Raw genomic sequence first — 17,757 nt, 5'->3', positions numbered from 1 at the left:
TGATATTGATCACCACTGCTATTTTTCCTTATTTCTACCACATCAAAATCCAGGGGCCAAGGACCATCACCATGTAGCTTTTGTCGCTCCTCCTCTTCGGATTTTGTGAGGAGGAAGTGGTAATACCTAGTTCTTTCCATTGCAAAAAATAATCGAGTATGTCTCTGCGAGGGGACAAGTATTTTTATCTCTTTAAAAATAAAGGGAAGCCCTAGTTTTTGAGGCTTGCAATGGATTTTCTTATTTATTTATAGTATTTCGGTACTTGTGTGGTTATGATTATAGAATTAGTGATCTTGTGGGACATTAATATTGATGTTCAAATCATAATCAAAGACGTATTGTAGGTATAGTGGTATACTAGGACGGGAACTCTAATTAAAGTCTTTCTCTTTTAATGTGTGAAGATTAAGATAATTACATAATTGGCAAGCTCTTAATTTTTAGGATCCGGAATCCACAATTTCTTGCGCCTAGCATTAATTATGGTAAACTTAATTACCAAATATTATGTGTATTTTATTTTATTAAGAGTTCTATATATTTTGTAGTTGGACTATGTAATTTGTTGCATAAAAGAAGTCTATTTATTGTGTCTTAAATAATATTAGTTTTAAAGAAAAAATAAATGGTTCTGAAATATGAAATATTATAAAAATATTTGTGCACGTCTTAATTAATTTGGATTTTATTAATGAAACTAAATCCATGTTTTGGAGAAAGAGAAGTAGAATTAACTACATTGTTTGCGAGTTCGTATTTAATATTGTTTTAAATAATAAACTATTCATAGCAGAATTAATGTACTTACCATAAATCTTTATTTATTACTTTTTATTAGATTCAAATCTTGGATAATAACGTGTGAAATAAACACATTTATAATCCAAATTAAAATGAGAAAAAATTATATTATTTCTATAGTAAATATGACTAGTTATTTCATAGATAAACAATATGAAGAAAAAATCATATTCAATATGATAAAAATATCTTAATCTAGACTTGAAAATAAAATTATTATTATTATTTTATCTATCTTTAATTATAGAGTAATTAATTCAGTTAAATTAAAGATTAATTCCTTACAATAAATTAATAAATTACTTGCTCCGCTTGATGATGTGTAGAGTAAACTCGGGATCATATCCTAAACGTTATCAAACTATCTTTTTAATATATTTAATTTTTATTTATTTAGGACAATTGTTTATTACAATGTATATTGGACCTTATTTTGTGAAAATATAGGGCCATTAGCCTTTTCAGATAGGACCACTAAAAGCCCATTGGATATTTGTTACCTTAATATTTGTTATAATACTTTTCAGGCCTGGGCTTTTTTTGGTGAATTTTCAGGCCTGGGCTAAAATTACTGAATTATTGTGCCTTGCTGTCTTATAATAATATATATTTTGCCCCTGGCCACTCGTAGTTGGCAAAGAAACTATGTCCACAACCACAAATCTTCCCTATCATCTTGCTCCCAAAGACTTCTCAACAGAAAACAAATTCACATCCCAACTTTCCCAGAAAACAATCTTAGATCTCTTGAACACCAAAAGCAGCACTTCACTTCATCATCTCAAGCAAGTCCATGCTGTGGCATTAAGGACAGGCCATTTTCAAGACCACTATGTATCCGGTACCTTAGTGAAATGTTATGCAAATCCTCATTTTAGCAACTTGAATTTTGCCTTAAAGGTCTTTGAACATGTCCCAAACCCTAATGTTTTCGTGTTTAACATTATCATCAAAGGTTGTTTGCAGAACAATGAGCCATGTAAGGCCATATGGTGTTATTACAAGATGATGGTTGCACATGCAAGGCCTAATAAGTTTACTTACCCGACATTGTTTAAGGCTTGCACGGCTGCAGAAGCAGCTGAAGAAGGGGTGCAGGTGCATGCTCATGTGATCAAACAAGGACTTAGTGGAGATGTGCATATAAGAAGTGCTGGGATTCAGATGTATGGAAGTTTTGGTGAAGTAGAGGGGGCAAGGAGAATGCTAGATGAGGATGGGAACTCAGATGTTATTTGCTTTAATGCAATGATTGATGGGTACTTGAAGTGTGGAGAGGTGGAAGCAGCCAAGGAATTGTTTTGGAGCATGGAGGATAAGAATGTTGGCTCTTGGAATGTGATGGTCAGTGGTATGGCAAAATGTGGCATGATTGAAGAAGCAAGAGAGTTGTTTAATGAGATGAAAGAAAAGAATGAGATTTCTTGGAGTGCTATGATTGATGGTTATATCAAAGGAGGGTATTATAAGGAAGCTTTGGAGGTTTTTAATGTGATGCAAAGAGAGGAAATTAGACCTAGGAAATTTGTTTTGTCTAGTGTGCTAGCTGCTTGTGCTAATTTGGGGGCTCTTGATCAAGGAAGATGGATTCATGCTTATGTGAATAATAATTCAAACTCCTTTGATGCTGTTTTGGGTACTGCTTTGGTGGATATGTATGCGAAATGCGGGAGGCTTGATATGGCCTGGGATGTTTTTGAGAAGATGGAAAAGAAAGAGGTTTTCACTTGGAATGCTATGATTTGTGGGCTAGGTATCCATGGTAGAGCAGAGGATGCAATCGAGCTTTTCTTTAAGATGCAAAAACATAAGTTTAGGCCAAACGGGATAACTCTTTTGGGTGTCCTAAGTGCTTGTGCTCATTCAGGAATGGTAGATGAGGGTTTAACGATTTTGAATTCCATGGAGGAATTGTATGGTATAGAGCCTGGGATGGAGCATTATGGGTGTGTAGTTGATCTCCTAGGAAGAGCAGGGCTCTTAGGTGAGGCAGAGGAGGTTATGTATTCAATGCCAATGGAGCCCAGTGCTGCTGTTTGGGGAGCGCTTTTAGGGGCTTGTAGGAAACATGGAGATGTAGAATTAGGTGAGAGAGTAGGGAAGATTTTGCTAGAATTGGAACCTCAAAATAGTGGTAGATATGCTTTGTTATCAAACATCTATGCAAGGGCTGGGAGATGGGATGATGTAGCAAATGTGAGGAAACTAATGAAGGAAAGAGGAGTCAAGACCAGCACCGGAATTAGCATGATTGACTTTGATGGTGTTGTCCATGAATTCAAAATGGGAGATGGATCGCATCCGCAAATGAAGAATATCTATTTGATGTTGAAAAATATGATTAAGAGGCTAAAGACGGAAGGTTATTCACCAAATACCTCTCAAGTTTTATTTGATATTGAAGAGGAAGAGAAGGAAGCTGAACTGCAGTACCACAGTGAGAAACTTGCAATTGCTTTCGGATTGATTAACACGAAACCAGGAACAACTATCCATGTAGTGAAGAATTTAAGGATGTGTGAGGACTGTCATTCTGCCTTCAAGCTAATCTCTCAAGTCTATGATCGGGAGATAATCGTGAGGGACCGCGCTCGTTACCATCATTTCAAGATTGGGACATGTTCATGCAAGGATTTTTGGTGAGTTATGAAATGTCAGAAGCATTCTTAGAGCATCAATGAGGATAGGAAGCATGTCCAGAACAGAAGTTGTGATCCAAAGAGGGAAGTTAGCTGTCATAGTTGTAAATGGAGGTAGCAGTTCCATAATCCCGATCCAGGTTCAGAAAAGATTACCATTCTCAAGTTTTTTAATCAAGCCCACCAAATTCTAACATATTGAGTAGCATTCTTGGATATGATGATTGCATTGAAACACTCACATTTTGAAAGAAAAGTAACTTACTACAACCAGAATGTTTTCTTCTCAATTTGTCAGCAAGTATAGGAGAATGAATGTTACTGCTGCATAATTTAAAATCTAGTATACTGGTTATAGTTCTGGTAATTGCTTGCAGGAGGCCTGTTGAACCTACAAGTTTGACCAAGTGCTTAGATGCATTTTCATTTTTTTCAAGTTGTTCTTTATCTATCCTTGAAAGCTAGAACTATATCACACCAAGCACACTTGTCATGGCTTTTATTCAAATATAGTATTAAGCACAAAAGCAGCAGCCTAAAGGCAAGACAACCATGACATGCCTAAAATAAAATCAAAAGAGTAAAAAGATACGAGCACATGTATTCGAGTTGAATCCGGGTTGAAATCAAATCGCAAAAATCGATGAAATCGCGCAAAATCGCGATATCAGGACCGATTGTGCGATTTCACCAAAATGAGGGACTGTTGACTCAAAGTGTTTTAATGCTGTCCAGCTGTCCACAATTACACTTTGTCCCTTCATGTCTTCAATCTTCTAGCCGTTGATTGTCTTTTTCCTGGATTCCTATTCTCTCTATCTACAGAACGATCAAAAGATTCAAAACGATCTATATTCTAATCGGCGACAACGATCTTTCTCCATCCTCCACGAAAGCGACCAGACAGTGCTCACAATAACGCGACGAGCCGACAACGCTCACCAGCAGCCGCCGTTCAGCTCATCATCATCATTCAGCACCGTAAGTGAATTATTTGTGACTCTGTGCCCTTTGATTTGTATACAATTTCATAATTTGATCGAAACATTTTAATAGAGCCCTGTGAATTGATTTTAATCTGTATGTTGCCCGGTTAGTAATTTGATTTTGCCACAATATATACTGTAATTGATTTAATAGCAAATGTAATTGATTTTGCCCGGTTATGTAATTTGGATATTATAACAGTATAATGTTGAATTGAATGGAATGCATCGGGTGAGAAAATTGTTGAATTGAATGCCACAGTATATAGTATATATGACTGAATGGACTAAATATTAGCCGGTGAAAATTGGACTGAATTGATTGTCATTTCAGTATTATAGGACTGAATTAATTGGACTGAATTAATGGGGTGAAAATTGGACGGACTGAAAATTTTTATTTGAAACATGAATTTTTTTTAATATATTTCAAAATTCCTTACGATTTTACGTTCCGTTTTTACGATCCGATTTTGTGAAGGGCTTTCCGTTTCGTTCTAAAATCTCGATTTTAACAACCTTGATTCCTGGTATCCACTGCTGGCACTGAGCCTGTCACAGGATCACCATAGGTGCTTGCTTTAACTTGTTGATTATTTGGCTTAATATCAGTTCCAGCATCACCCTACTGCAAATTAGACAGGCTGATTATCAGTTTTTTCTGCACTGATCTCCTTCAAAACAAGCCTCTTAGCATCAACTTGAAGATGCAAGAATGTCAGCCCTAGCACAAATATGACAACAGTCGACTTCATCATCATCCTGTAATTTTCAATCAACAGCAGATTATCTAAGTATGCAAAGTATTAAGATTAAAAAATAATTTACTTTCAACTGAAATTGTGTTTTAAATCTTAGTTTTTATAAAAATTAACATTACTTGTTTTTTTTTATTTATGGAGGCATGTTTTATTTATTTATTTTGCATGTACCATCTTATAGTAATTTTAACTAAATATATATATTTTTTAAATCTACTTTTTAAAACTTAATCTATTTTTTTTACTGCAATTACAAAAACTTTCATAATACAAAAAAAAAATCAAAACCATTTCTCCACAACTAAAAAAAGGCTTAAACCAAAACTTATTCTCCTCTCTCAATTGCCCCCAAATTTCCCTTCACGATAATTAACTCAAATAAATGACCAATTTGTCATTATATACAAAATTATGGACCAATTTTGTCCTAACAAGATCCAGTATAACTATTAAACTAAAACAGACCACCTAGTACTTGCCACTCAAAATCAGGATCAGTTTAACTACCAAATATATATATAAAAAAGAAGGCCACGTCATGGCCATGAAACTACTATCCCCCTTCTTCTGCATCAAACCCCAAATGGGCTAAATCTCTTTTCTTTTTCACTTCTAATCCAAAAGGGTCAGAACCCATGTCAAATTCTACCAACTTTTTCAATGGAGGTCAAAAAATTTAGTCTTTAATAGAAAAATGGTAGTGAAGGCACGTGTGAAGGTGGAGCAAAAGAATGAAACTGAAGTAAAATGAACTGAGTGGGGTAAGGTATCTGCTGTTCCTTTTGATATGGATGGAGTGTTGTTCAATATTGAAGAGCCTTTAAGAAGTTACAGTGGAGATTTGGTGTCATTCATGGGCACGGGTAACATATATATATATATATATATATATATATATATATATATATATATATATATGGTTCTTCAGTTTGAGATTTTGTGCTTTGATACAGTGATTATTTCTTGTTAGATAATAAGTGATTGGATATTTGGTTTCAATTAGCGAGAATTTCAATGTTAGCAATTCTTTTTTGTTTCTTGAAAAGAATCCAATGACTTGCCATTTGATATTTAGAGGACTTGTTGTATAATGTTGTCAATGGTTCTGTTTTTATTTTCTGGAATTTGGTGTTTGAGTGACAGAAATTTGATTGTTTGAGATGGAAATTTGATGGGAAGTAGCTGTAGTTTTACTGCTGAGTTTATTCAATGTATTAGTGAAGCAAACTACCTAGGAGGTGTTGCAAATGTAAAGGGTGTTAAGGGATTCGGTCCTGATCGAGGCGGAAAAGAAAAGGTTCTGTGAGATATATCTAGATAAGGTTTGATTAGTTTGAAAGATTATATATCCATGTTTGTAATGCAGTGTGAATTTGTTTTGTGATGCCCAAAGTCCTTTCACACATTGCAGTATGCAAAACCGAATCCCGGAATTGGATTTCCAGGTGCCCTTGAACTCACCACTCAGGTATGAAACTGCAACAATCCAGAATTTGAATAATGAGATTGTGTTGAGGCTACATTAGCATAGTGCCTCCTGTATGAAAGTGTAAAAACAAAGGCCTGAAAGTTGCTGTTGTGTCTAGTGCTGATCACGTATCAAAGTGGATGCTAATTTAGCTGCTGCTGGCTTACCAGTATCAATGTAAGCTTACCTATTCTTTGTCCCATTTTCCCGTTTCTCTAGCTCTTTGAATAGTTTTACAATTCCATTTTTACATTTAGCTGATAGTCACTGAAATGCTCAGTACTTTACCATGGAATATGTAATGCTGAATAATAATTACATTTCAGAATTGTGTAATGTTGAGTGTGGAGACAAACTCACACAATACTAGCTTTGATGGGATGGAGACAAGGCTTGAAGAAAGGAGTTAACAAAGGGCTAAAATCATGGCTGCAAATCAAGGGAGGATTTGTGGTGATTTTTTGGGAGAAATCATGGATGAAAATGGGATGTGTGTTCCCCATTTTCAACTATAAATAGGAACCATATGTATGAGCAAAGTAGAGCCAATTGAGAGGAGAAACAGGGAGCTAGAGAGAGCTGCCTTGGCAGCAGCTTGTAGTGGCAAGCTGAGTGAGAGAGATGGGAGTGGAGTGGAGTTGAGTTTCTTTCTCCTCCATTGTTGTGTAGTTGTAGCTTTCTCTATACCTAATAATATTGGCTTTTCTGTGGATGCAGGCAAGTGTTCCAACCAAGTTAAAATATTGTATTCTGCATCTGGGCAAAGATCGAATCGATCCTAACATACAAGTGGGTAATAGACGGTTAATCCAAAAGTCTACTTTTAATTTTGAAAGAATATTTGAGAGACGATTCCCTTTGTTATGAATAAAGAATTGGAAGGTTTCTGTTCTGATTATTTTGTTAAATCTTTTTGATCATGTTTGATGCTATTGTGTCAACTGATGCTTTTGAGAATTTGAAACAAGTTCCTGCATTTTCTTGGCCGCATAAAAAATCTTTAAGTTTCCTCACATATTGAAGTTTCCTTTCAATTAACTTGATTTGAAAACTTTATTTGGTTATTTGCAGGGAGACTTATTGTAGCTGATACGAACAACAGTCTAATCAGGTATCTAGACTTGAACATGGAACAAGCTGAACTTCAAACTTCGGAGCTGAAAGGAGTTGAGCCTCCAGCATCAAAATCCGAATCCTTGAAGCGTCTCAGGAATCAATCATCAGCTGACAAGAGACAATTGAAGTTGATGGTGGTTCATCCAGTGAGGGCAACCTGTGTCTCAAAATATCATTACCTGAAGAGTACCATTTCTCAAAGGTCTCCTAAGATCCAGCCTCGTTAATATTGTTCCCTACCATGTTTCATCCCTTATTTTTTTCACTTTTGTTGCATATCATAATTGATGCATGTGGTTCCGATCAGTAAGTTGTGGATCCATCATAAATGAGCTTGGTGGATAGCCATGTAGTGATGTTTATTGACCGATGAGATAGATTTAAGTCCAAGAAAAAGCTTAGGTCATGCAGGGTGATCGACCTAACAAAAAAGGCCCATAACTTTCAATCTAACAATTGAATTGTGCTTAAATTTTACCAGGCCCAATTCTACAAGGGATCAGTTCGTTGTTATAAGGGATCAGTTCTGTAAGGGATTGTGCTTAAACTCCATGCTAAGCTTACAATTTCCTTTAAGTTTTTCACCAGGAAATAATCAGTTTGATTCATTTTTCAGGCTCGCTATTGTAAGCAAGATGAGGTCTGCCTATATCAATCACTTGTCTGAGATACCCTTCCAATTAAGAAGTTTCAGACTCTACTGGTCTTCCCCATCAGAAATCACACTTGCATATCTTGTGAAGCCCAAATCTTCACCAAACAACTTGCAGCTACCAGTTGCCAGCTGACAGCATTCTCATGCACATGCATTGTAGGATTTTTTTGGTACAATTTTGTGATATATTTTCCATCAAACATGGAAGTTGATTGGATGAAGCAGTTTATCTCAGTAAATCAAAGAAAATGACGTTTTCATTGGATTCGAAGATGTCAATGGATTGTCACATGTAAATGTTTGACATTTTGGAAGAGAGAACATTGATGTAGAGAACAGATATCATTGCTTTTTTTATTGAGTCTCGTTTTCCAACCTTCACAGCTGTTCTCCCTTGCAGTCCCCCTTTAAGTAACGCTAATTATTCTAGAAACCATGGCATATTTTATCCATTTCTGATTTCCTACAATCTTCCCTGGCCTCCTCTTTATAGATTGCTTTCTTGGACTTGGGGGTTAAGTATAAAAATCAAGCACGTTAATGCCTAAACATTTCTGTTTCATTGCATGGATATAGCAACTTCACTCTTTATCTGATCTTAAAGTTGACTTAGGATTTGTGTTTGCTTCAACGAAATGCTTAAATTGATGTCTTAATCAAGGGAGACAGGAAAAGGTCAAGTCTTTCTGCATCAGATACTTACACTATTGGTTTATATTCCATTTATTTCAAAGATACATGTTCAAACAGTTATTACTTGTATAGTAGTTAATATACAATGAAAACTCGTTGCGAATCTTTAAGAAAAAGCTATAATTTAAAACTATATTTTAAAACTGAACAGGAAGAGCTAGCCAATGATAAACACTTACTGTGGTCATGATTTGTCACGGTTACACTTCCTTAAAAGTAACGATGGCATGGACTAAACAATCCAAGGAAGGATCTCTCCTCGGATGGTAGAATCGAAGCAACAGCTGCATGAACTGGACGTGGTGCTGCTACGGTAGTCATGGCCTGCTGCGATTGCCCCCTTTAAGTTTTATGTGGCCCCCATATATCGGTGGATCCCGTTGACAAATCTTGTTCACATGTGCACTCAAAATTATCAATTTAGACAAGTGTGATCTTGATCCTAGTGGTAGCTAGTACTATTTATGGGTTTGATCTTCTTCTTCTTTTCATTGCGTTTTCTTATTATTAGATTTTGAGTTTGAGAAATAAAGTACGAATTTTCTCGTAATTGAACTTTCAATTAGAGAATACAAAAGATTTTAATAGTGAATACTTTGATCTCATTATTAAAAAATAACTTGCGACAATTATTTAGATTTTAGTAGCGTTTAGTTACCGTTTTAAAATAAAAAAGATAAAAAAAAATTAAAATATATTTTCTTGTTAATTTTATTTTGAGATATTATAAAATTACATTAAAATTATTTTGTTTTTATATTTTTATCTTTATTTCTTTAACTAAAATAAAATTTTATTCTTTATATACTTTTCTCGTCTATCCAGAGATATTAAATAAACATGGTCTCATGTGAATTTGACCCTCATATATTTATTTTTTTTCCTATGATCATACGCCACCTTGTGACTAATATTGATAATGTGGAATGTCACATGTAGTTGCTTAGCTTAAGGTACTGAGCTACGTGATGAATTTCTATGTCATCATTTCATCACTAATTAATTAATTTAATTACCGTCAACATAATTATAATGTTTGATTGGCTAGATGATGCCGGTGCAGTCAATTATTTGAACCTGCGTAGTATTTTATTATTTAAAATTTAATTGTCGGCAGAGGGAAGATTAGCCTCCTATATGACAAGGATCCATGTGTGTATAGCCAATAAGGTTTTAAACACAGTATTAATTGCAGTCCAATTGTTGCCTGCCTAAAACGCGTTAATCCATCTAATCTCATGTTTATCCTTAACACAAACATTTTATCCTTATCAGTGAAATTAAATCAGACCACTCCAGCAGCGATCTGCATATTCAGCATCTAATTTATGTTGAGTTTCAAGTAATAAATGACTTGAATAAACATCGTGAATTCAATAAATTAATAAATTAACAAGTAACTTGATTAATCTTGTTAAAATTGATATAAATCTTGATTTAATTTTGTTTTTAAAAAAGTTTTTAAAATAATTTTTTTTAAAAAATTAACCTATTACTGGGCAAAGCTGGATTTAAAATATATGCTATTCATAAATTTAAAAAACCAATTTAATTTACTAATTAAACTAGTAAGTAACAATTTCTGATATCAAGATTAAAAAGAAAACATATTTTTTGACATCTAAAAGCCAATCTCTTTTTATATTTTGTAGTTTACAATCATGTGGTAATCTTTTACCAGGGAATAATATGAGATTCATGAACATTTTATTTCTTATAAATTATGTTTAATAAGTTAAATATATGATAGAATAACAATTTCGTTTTTCGTTTTAACAATCAAGGCGTTCCTTAATCAATTTAATTTCACGTACGAATTTATTATTTTTTTCAAACAAGATTTAAGTAGATCATCCATATTCAGAATCATGCTTTCATAAATAAATAAATAAACATGTAACAACTCAAAAGGAGACATGAGAGTCAACCTAACAGTTTACAACAGTCGGTTCTGTGACTAAAAAAAAGATGTGGGTTGCTTTGTCAAATCCAAATACTAATAAACAATGGCCAAGGAAAGAAGAAACTATGATTTTAGAGCAAATGACAAGAATTTATTATTACTTAATTTAAAATCCCATGTTAGGGAACAATGAACCAAAGTTAATCAACGTTGTTTGTCTGGTATAGTCATAGGATTTACAAACCCCAAAAAATCCAGCTATTAAAACCCAAATTAAAAACACTTTAATTAGTTGAAAGCACTAAACTAAACCCTAATTGGATGATCCGTAGGAAGTGGTTAAGATATGGATAAGTGAGAACATAAATAGTTAGACAAGTACCCAATGAACAGATATGACCAATTATTAGGGCAAATCTAATAGATAACAGCTTTGATAATCCAGTTAGGCCAAATCGTGTATGATCATGCTTTAAAGTAAAAAAAATCTTATTTTCTGACTGAGATAACTTCAGGTTTTGCACTGTACAAGTAACCCTAGTTTTTAAATCAATTCCAACAGCAGAAACATGTAAATCTATGATGCTGTGCAGAAAATCCTCATGGCAGAAAACAAAACTGACCTTGTTTGATTTTGTCCACTACATGCCCTCCTCTTGTCTATTAGATAACTTTAAAAACTTGAAGACCATTGCTAGATTCTTAAGAACTTGATTCATCTGGGCCACTTGCTCTGCTCAAATTCATTACATTGCTGAAAAAAGAAACTTCTGGGTCACATAGAATTTGCTCAATAATTTTCATTTAACTGGCTATACAGAAACTGAACTTACATAGAGAGATTGGGAGTAATAAGAATTTGTAGTATATATTTTAATATTTGATGAAAAACCTTAGCCTTGGTTCAAGTGATTCGTGGAAGATTTTTTTATATTATCAAATTCCATTTTATATTGATTCAAGCCTGTCTCGTTGATGACATTCAAGCCTGTCTCGTTGAAGGAGGCAATCTCTCTGGCATGTCACAAGTAATGGGGCTATACTGATTCTCTCAAGACTTTTTTTTTTTTTTTTCCCCGTTCTATGACCCATAACATCACCAGTCTATTGCGTGTTAATTGTCTTTTTTTTTTTTTTTTCTTTTTTTATAACCCTTGAATTGCATAAATGGTAACATAATTAAAGGCTCTATTTGCATAGCCCTTCTCTTTGCTTTCATTGTATCTCTTCTTCCCCCATGACATGTGACAGATACTAATACTTGTTCCCAGAATACAGATTTCAATTAAAACCCTAAATTGATAGATATCAATTTCGAATGTATGAGTTTTTTAAAATAGTTCATGTTTTTGCTTGATATGAATATCTAAAATTCTTATTTACTGGGTAATAAATATTGTCCGGCCTGAAATTGAAGTTTATTGTTTTTTGGTTTTCAAGAGTACTATAAGTACTGTTCATATATAATACTTTGTTATCCAACTCATGATTTTAAATCGCAGTTTCAATCGCCGTCGTGGATATTGGAGTTGTATGACGAAGGAAGCAAGGAAGAATGGGGATTGATCATCAATTACAATTAGACAACAAAAAAGAAATGGAATATTGATCCAATTTCAGGTTGCATATCAAGAACAACGGACTAATTGGCGGCAACGTGGATCAAACTTGTCCACGGCACTTGAAGGTGAGTTGTGTAGAAGAAACCTTACAAAAGAAAAAATAAATAAAATAAAGAGAGGACAATAAAATAGAAGAAAGTGCCATGAAAACAACACCATGCTTTCCTTTTCTTCTTCTTTTATTTTCTATTTATGTGCATCACCCTCTAATCATTGCTGAGAATAAAAACAAAATTCTTTTAGCCCCACAACATAACCAACAAGTGGAAGCCAACACCTTGCTTTGTTATCCCATTAAATAAATTTCACATCATCAATCAATTTAACAATAATAAACCCATAAAGAAAAGTGGAAAAGAAATAATTTATTCTAGGATGGCAAGCACAGCTGTATAATCTATAGTTTAACGGCCTTGCAAGTAAAGATAAGGGAGGCAGATGCTTCTACGATATTTTTCTTTTCGTTTTATATAAAAAGCTAGATCATGACATGCATCCCTGTACAAGTAAATATGTGAAAGTATCGTGAAATTTATAGGTTGGAGAATGGAAAATGAAAGTTGAATCTCTCTTCATGAACCCTAGTAGATCGTGTCTACTTTTCATGAACAGTGACAAGCTTTAATCCCAGTTAAAGTACAGTTATAGCCTACAAGGATGGCTCTTCAGTTGAAGAGTGGAATATTGAGAATTTACGAGATTATATATGGTTAAAATTATATTTCTCATAAATATGCATGATCCCTTGAAGCTATAAAATATTAAAACACACATGTTGATTAATTAGCGAAAAAGATGATTAATTAGCGAAAGATGTTCCACCTGCAGTCATGGCTGACGTGGAAAACCAGAAGCACCAAACACTTGCTAAAGTACCTTAATAAAATTATTACATTGCACCCAAAACAAGGCTCTATCCATTTTAGTTGACCTAATTACACTAATATACATCAAAATTCATCTGTCTTAATTTGTAAGCAAGTTATTATAAATTAAGATGATTGAAACCACACGCCAAGATTAATATATATTTCCCTTTTTTATCCATAAATAGAGATGAAAATAATTAAGATTTTGGTTGCATAAAATATTGATGTTTAGATTCTTGTTTGATTGGACAAGCAAAGTTTAATTAGAGTACTTAATTTTGACTCTAACTAATCTTTTTTTATCTTTGTATAGAAAATAAAATAGATTTTGGTTGCATATATATATGCTCCTAAGTTGAACTGATGATCAAGCCAAGTCACGCTCTATCTTGTTTCTAGAAGAAATTCAAAGCTTGAATATGCAATTGATATTGTTTTACACATTTTACTTGTTGAACAAAATTTGAAGCCAGTAATATTAATTAATTCCCTATTTTTTTCTAAGCCAATTGAAGCATTGGGGTAACTTTATTCTAACATGTTCAATTTCCAAATATTCCTTTTCATGCATAGTGTTTATTGCTACATTGATTAATTTCATGCCGAAAACACTAAAAGTATGTGGTTAGAAAGAATAATATTAATATAAATCAACTTGGTTCTCCAATTTGGATTCTAAACTAACATCAAATTCTTGTTGACTATTTGGTGGTGTAAGGCCAATGGAAGTGATAATTAACGTTCAAATTTAAGGAGGTTAATTCCAAGCTAAATGATAAGAAGCTTAAATTTTAGAATTGTCTAGAAATTAAGAGCATGTTTATCTATTTTTATTTTAAAGTAAATTGAGAAACATCATTTTACATGTTTTTCATTCCAAAAAACATGAGCAAAAACTTAAACAAACAATATCTAAATAGGCATGTTCATTTGGATTCACCTAATAAAGATTAATTATTTACTATTATTAACTCATCCCAACTCCTTTTGTTTTAATAAATATTGAATGATTCTACCTTATGAAATCCTAAAAAAATCTAAATAGTTTATAAGTAAAGCTTATGTGTTAAGTTAATGTATTGGTCTAACAATCTAATTCATTATCTCTTGTTAAGATGACTTGTAGCTTATACTTGGTGCTTGATCTATGATGTCTAGTAGCTAGTACATACAAAATATTATCTTTTATAGATTTGAAGACTTTCAAATACTTAAGTATAATTTTAAATGAAAAAAATACAATAATATTTTAGAGAAACAGATTTTAAAAATATATATACTAAAAATATTAAGAATAAAAAAATTATAAACTTAAACTTAAAGAATCCATGAGTATTTATAACCCATAAATCTTATTTTTTTAGTGAAAAGAAGGGACTGAAAAATAATTTTATTCATATAATATTTTGTGTTATGTTTTATTTAAAATAATAAGTATTGGATTAGAATAAAATATTAAGAAACATTTAAAAAGATTTTAAAAAATTACTGAGAATGTATTGAACCTAAACGAGGACTTGGACCTATTATTTTGTGCTATTTGGGGTTTTGTGGTCGTTAAACTTGAGTTCATCACTATCTATTTAATAATATATACCTCAAATCAATGTAATCAATGTGCTGCAACTACATTAAGTTGGGAAGATCTATATTGGATGATATCAAGCAAATCATCCCGAGCGAATTGACTAAATGCATATATTGAAAATATATTAAGTCAAAAGGTTAGGTTTTTTATTTTTTGACAAAATTTGCAAAACAACAGGCAATCAAGTCTAACTCTCGTGAAAAATGAGACTTTAAACCATGAATGAACTCCATAGATTAATTATTTTAATTATAACTAATTAATAAGAAAAGCTACTACTATGATATATTAAAAAAAAAAAAAGTACATTCTCCCTAATAACCATGTAAATCAAGTTAGGGCACTTCATGATTTTTATTTTTATTTTTTGACAAAATTTACAGAAGAACATGTATCATATTGTATAGGCAATCAAGTATAACTCTTGTGAACATTAAGACTTTAACCCATAAATGGACTCCATAGATTAATTATTTCATAACTAATTACAAAAGCTAATACGATGATATAAAATAAAAATAACAATGACAAGTACGTTCTCCCTGATAACCATATAAATCAAATTAGGGCAGTTCATTATTAATATCACGGGTCAAATCAAGCCGGACACTCTATTGACAATAACAATTATTTTTTTATAATTAAAAATATTCTTAAATCAATTTATGTGTCAATCAATCGTAAAAAAAAATCAAGAATGCTTCTCTGAGATAATTTTATTGCATTCAAGAGTATGTTTTTCTAAATGCTAATTTGATTATTCGAATTTAGAAAATTAAAAAAAAAAAGAAGACCAAAACGTATATAAATATAAATAATAAAAGTAAATGAAAAATAAGTAAAGTGACAAGGAATGAGAGAGAAAGAAAAAAGTAATAATAATAATAAGAAGAATAAATTAAAAGAAAAATAGTTAGATGGAACCTTGGAGGTCTAAAGGAAAGGTAATCCAATTAATGTGATTAAGGAAAGGCCGCATAGTTTCCCGTGACATGCTTTTATAAGTTTCCCCCATCCCACCTTCTCCCCTCATTTCCTCTCCTTCCACCCTCTTCCTTCCTCTCTCTTCTCTCTCTCTCTCTCTCACCACCACCACCACCACCGCCGCCGCCACTGCAACTGACACTGCTACTAAACCCATTCCTTCTTTTCTCCCCCGATAACCCAAAACTCTATTGTCACAATCTTTATTCCCTTCGAAAGGTATTCATTTGATTTGCTTTATATCCTTTTGCAACAAACAGCACTCAGTGGCATATATTTCCTTTCATCCCAACTCCCCCAACCCAATAGAACACCACCACCACCATCATTCACCAATCGCCGCCGCCTACCACCGTTATTTTCTTGAAAGGTAATATTGTATATATATATATATATATATATTCTTTTGCGACATAAAAAATGACATTATCTTATACAAATTCTTGATTTTTTTAATTTTTGGTGCGCCCAAATTCTTGAATTTTGACAACCATCCACCATCACCCACCACCCATCACCACCGATACTCACCACCACTATATATATATATATATATATATATATATATATATATTCTCTTGCAACAGAGTACAATACATTAGCTTATACAAATTCTTGATTTTTGAATTTTTGGTGCACCCAACTCTTGAATTTTTGCCACCACCCCACCACCACTCCTATTTTCTTGAAAGGTAATATTGCTATATATATATATATATATATATTTGCAACATAGTACAATACATTAGCTTATATAAATCCTTGTTTTAATTTTTTTTTTGTCTACCCATTTCTTGAATTGTGGCCACCTTTTGTATACAAAAAAAAATATATATATTCCGTAGCTTAAAATAATTACTTATATTTTGCTATATTATTGCATTTCAGGCACAAAATAAGAGGTATTAAATTTTTTAATGGCAAGCAACCAATTAAATTGCGACATGTCATCCCAACAAGAACAAAACCAGCGAAGAAAGAAACGGAGAAAATTGACTCATGAAACGACAGAGAGTCACATTCAAAATGACAGCAAAAACCAGCCAACAGTGAGGTGGCGAACTGAAGCAGAGCGGCGGATCTATTCGTCGAAGCTTCTTGAAGCTCTCCGTCGGTCAAGCCGGACACCTTCTCATCCTGGGAAGAGGACTCGAGAAGTCCGAGAAACCGCTAACAGAGTCCTCGCGGTGGCCGCTAGAGGAAGAACTCAGTGGAGCCGCGCGATTCTCGCGAAACGCGCGCGGTTGTTGAGAGTGAGGAAGGTGAAGAAACAGAAATTGAACGGTGATCGTCGGTTACAGGAGAGAGAGAAGAGGAGGAAGTTACCGGCGGTGGAGAAGAAAGTGAAGGTTTTGAGCCGGCTAGTTCCTGGTTGCCGGAAAGTTTCGTTTGTGAATCTTTTAGAGGAAGCGAGTGATTATATTGCGGCTTTGGAGATGCAAATTAAGGTTATGACCACTCTAAGTGAAATTCTCGCCGCCGCTGGCGGCGAAGTAGGCGGTGGCGCAGGAGTTGATGGCGGCTTGTCAAGTTGAGAGCGAGAAGTCAAATATATTAGAGTGTTCGTTATGCCAGGTGTCAATTATAATTATTATTTTTTTGTTTTTTTTTAAGATTTTTAATTTGTCTCTTTTTTTTTGTATTAATATTAATCCTAGATGTTATTGTA

General features: G+C 33.3%; 3 protein-coding genes across 17 annotated transcripts; all 3 read left to right on the top strand.

Moving 5' to 3' along the window:
* The first annotated feature begins 1,443 nt into the window (after positions 1-1,443).
* LOC118035000 (pentatricopeptide repeat-containing protein At5g66520) lies at positions 1,444-3,924 on the top strand. Of its 2 annotated transcripts, XM_035040481.2 has the most exons (2): positions 1,444-1,645; positions 1,760-3,924. In XM_035040481.2, the coding sequence occupies exons 1-2, from the start codon at positions 1,450-1,452 to the stop codon at positions 3,445-3,447; spliced, it is 1,884 nt and encodes a 627-aa protein (XP_034896372.1). In that variant the 5' UTR covers positions 1,444-1,449; the 3' UTR covers positions 3,448-3,924. The 2 variants fall into 2 exon arrangements, with proteins under 2 accessions (XP_034896372.1, XP_034896371.1); XM_035040480.2 differs by having other exon boundaries at positions 1,444-3,924.
* Positions 3,925-5,449: 1,525 nt separating this feature from the next.
* Positions 5,450-9,122, top strand: LOC140955576 (uncharacterized). 14 transcript variants are annotated; one of them, XM_073409152.1, is made up of 6 exons: positions 5,450-6,053; positions 6,602-6,658; positions 6,777-6,835; positions 6,985-7,451; positions 7,730-7,976; positions 8,256-9,110. In XM_073409152.1, the coding sequence occupies exons 4-6, from the start codon at positions 7,370-7,372 to the stop codon at positions 8,560-8,562; spliced, it is 636 nt and encodes a 211-aa protein (XP_073265253.1). In that variant the 5' UTR covers positions 5,450-6,053; positions 6,602-6,658; positions 6,777-6,835; positions 6,985-7,369; the 3' UTR covers positions 8,563-9,110. The 14 variants fall into 14 exon arrangements, 11 of the variants coding, with proteins under 11 accessions (XP_073265253.1, XP_073265251.1, XP_073265250.1 ...); XM_073409150.1 differs by having other exon boundaries at positions 6,739-6,835; XM_073409149.1 differs by adding an exon at positions 6,409-6,512 and having other exon boundaries at positions 6,602-6,835.
* A 7,027-nt stretch (positions 9,123-16,149) lies between these two features.
* Positions 16,150-17,757, top strand: LOC118035003 (transcription factor bHLH149). The gene is made up of 2 exons (XM_035040487.2): positions 16,150-16,458; positions 16,977-17,757. Exon 2 carries the CDS (start codon positions 17,006-17,008, stop codon positions 17,621-17,623), a length of 618 nt encoding a protein of 205 aa, XP_034896378.1. The 5' UTR covers positions 16,150-16,458; positions 16,977-17,005; the 3' UTR covers positions 17,624-17,757.

The sequence above is a fragment of the Populus alba genome, chromosome 5 (genome assembly GCF_005239225.2).
Source record: "Populus alba chromosome 5, ASM523922v2, whole genome shotgun sequence".
Lineage (NCBI taxonomy): Eukaryota > Viridiplantae > Streptophyta > Magnoliopsida > Malpighiales > Salicaceae > Populus > Populus alba.
This window is presented reverse-complemented; position numbering and strand designations above follow the sequence as displayed.

Coding starts and splice junctions, on each gene's coding strand:
- LOC118035003 (XM_035040487.2), top strand. CDS start 17,006: ATGGCAAGCAACCAATTAAATTGCGACATGTCATCCCAACAAGAACAA.
- LOC140955576 (XM_073409152.1), top strand. CDS start 7,370: ATGCAGGCAAGTGTTCCAACCAAGTTAAAATATTGTATTCTGCATCTG. Junction 7,452..7,729: donor CGATCCTAACATACAAGTGG/GTAATAGACGGT, acceptor GGTTATTTGCAG/GGAGACTTATTGTAGCTGAT. Junction 7,977..8,255: donor AAGAGTACCATTTCTCAAAG/GTCTCCTAAGAT, acceptor AAATTTTACCAG/GCCCAATTCTACAAGGGATC.
- LOC118035000 (XM_035040480.2), top strand. CDS start 1,450: ATGTCCACAACCACAAATCTTCCCTATCATCTTGCTCCCAAAGACTTC.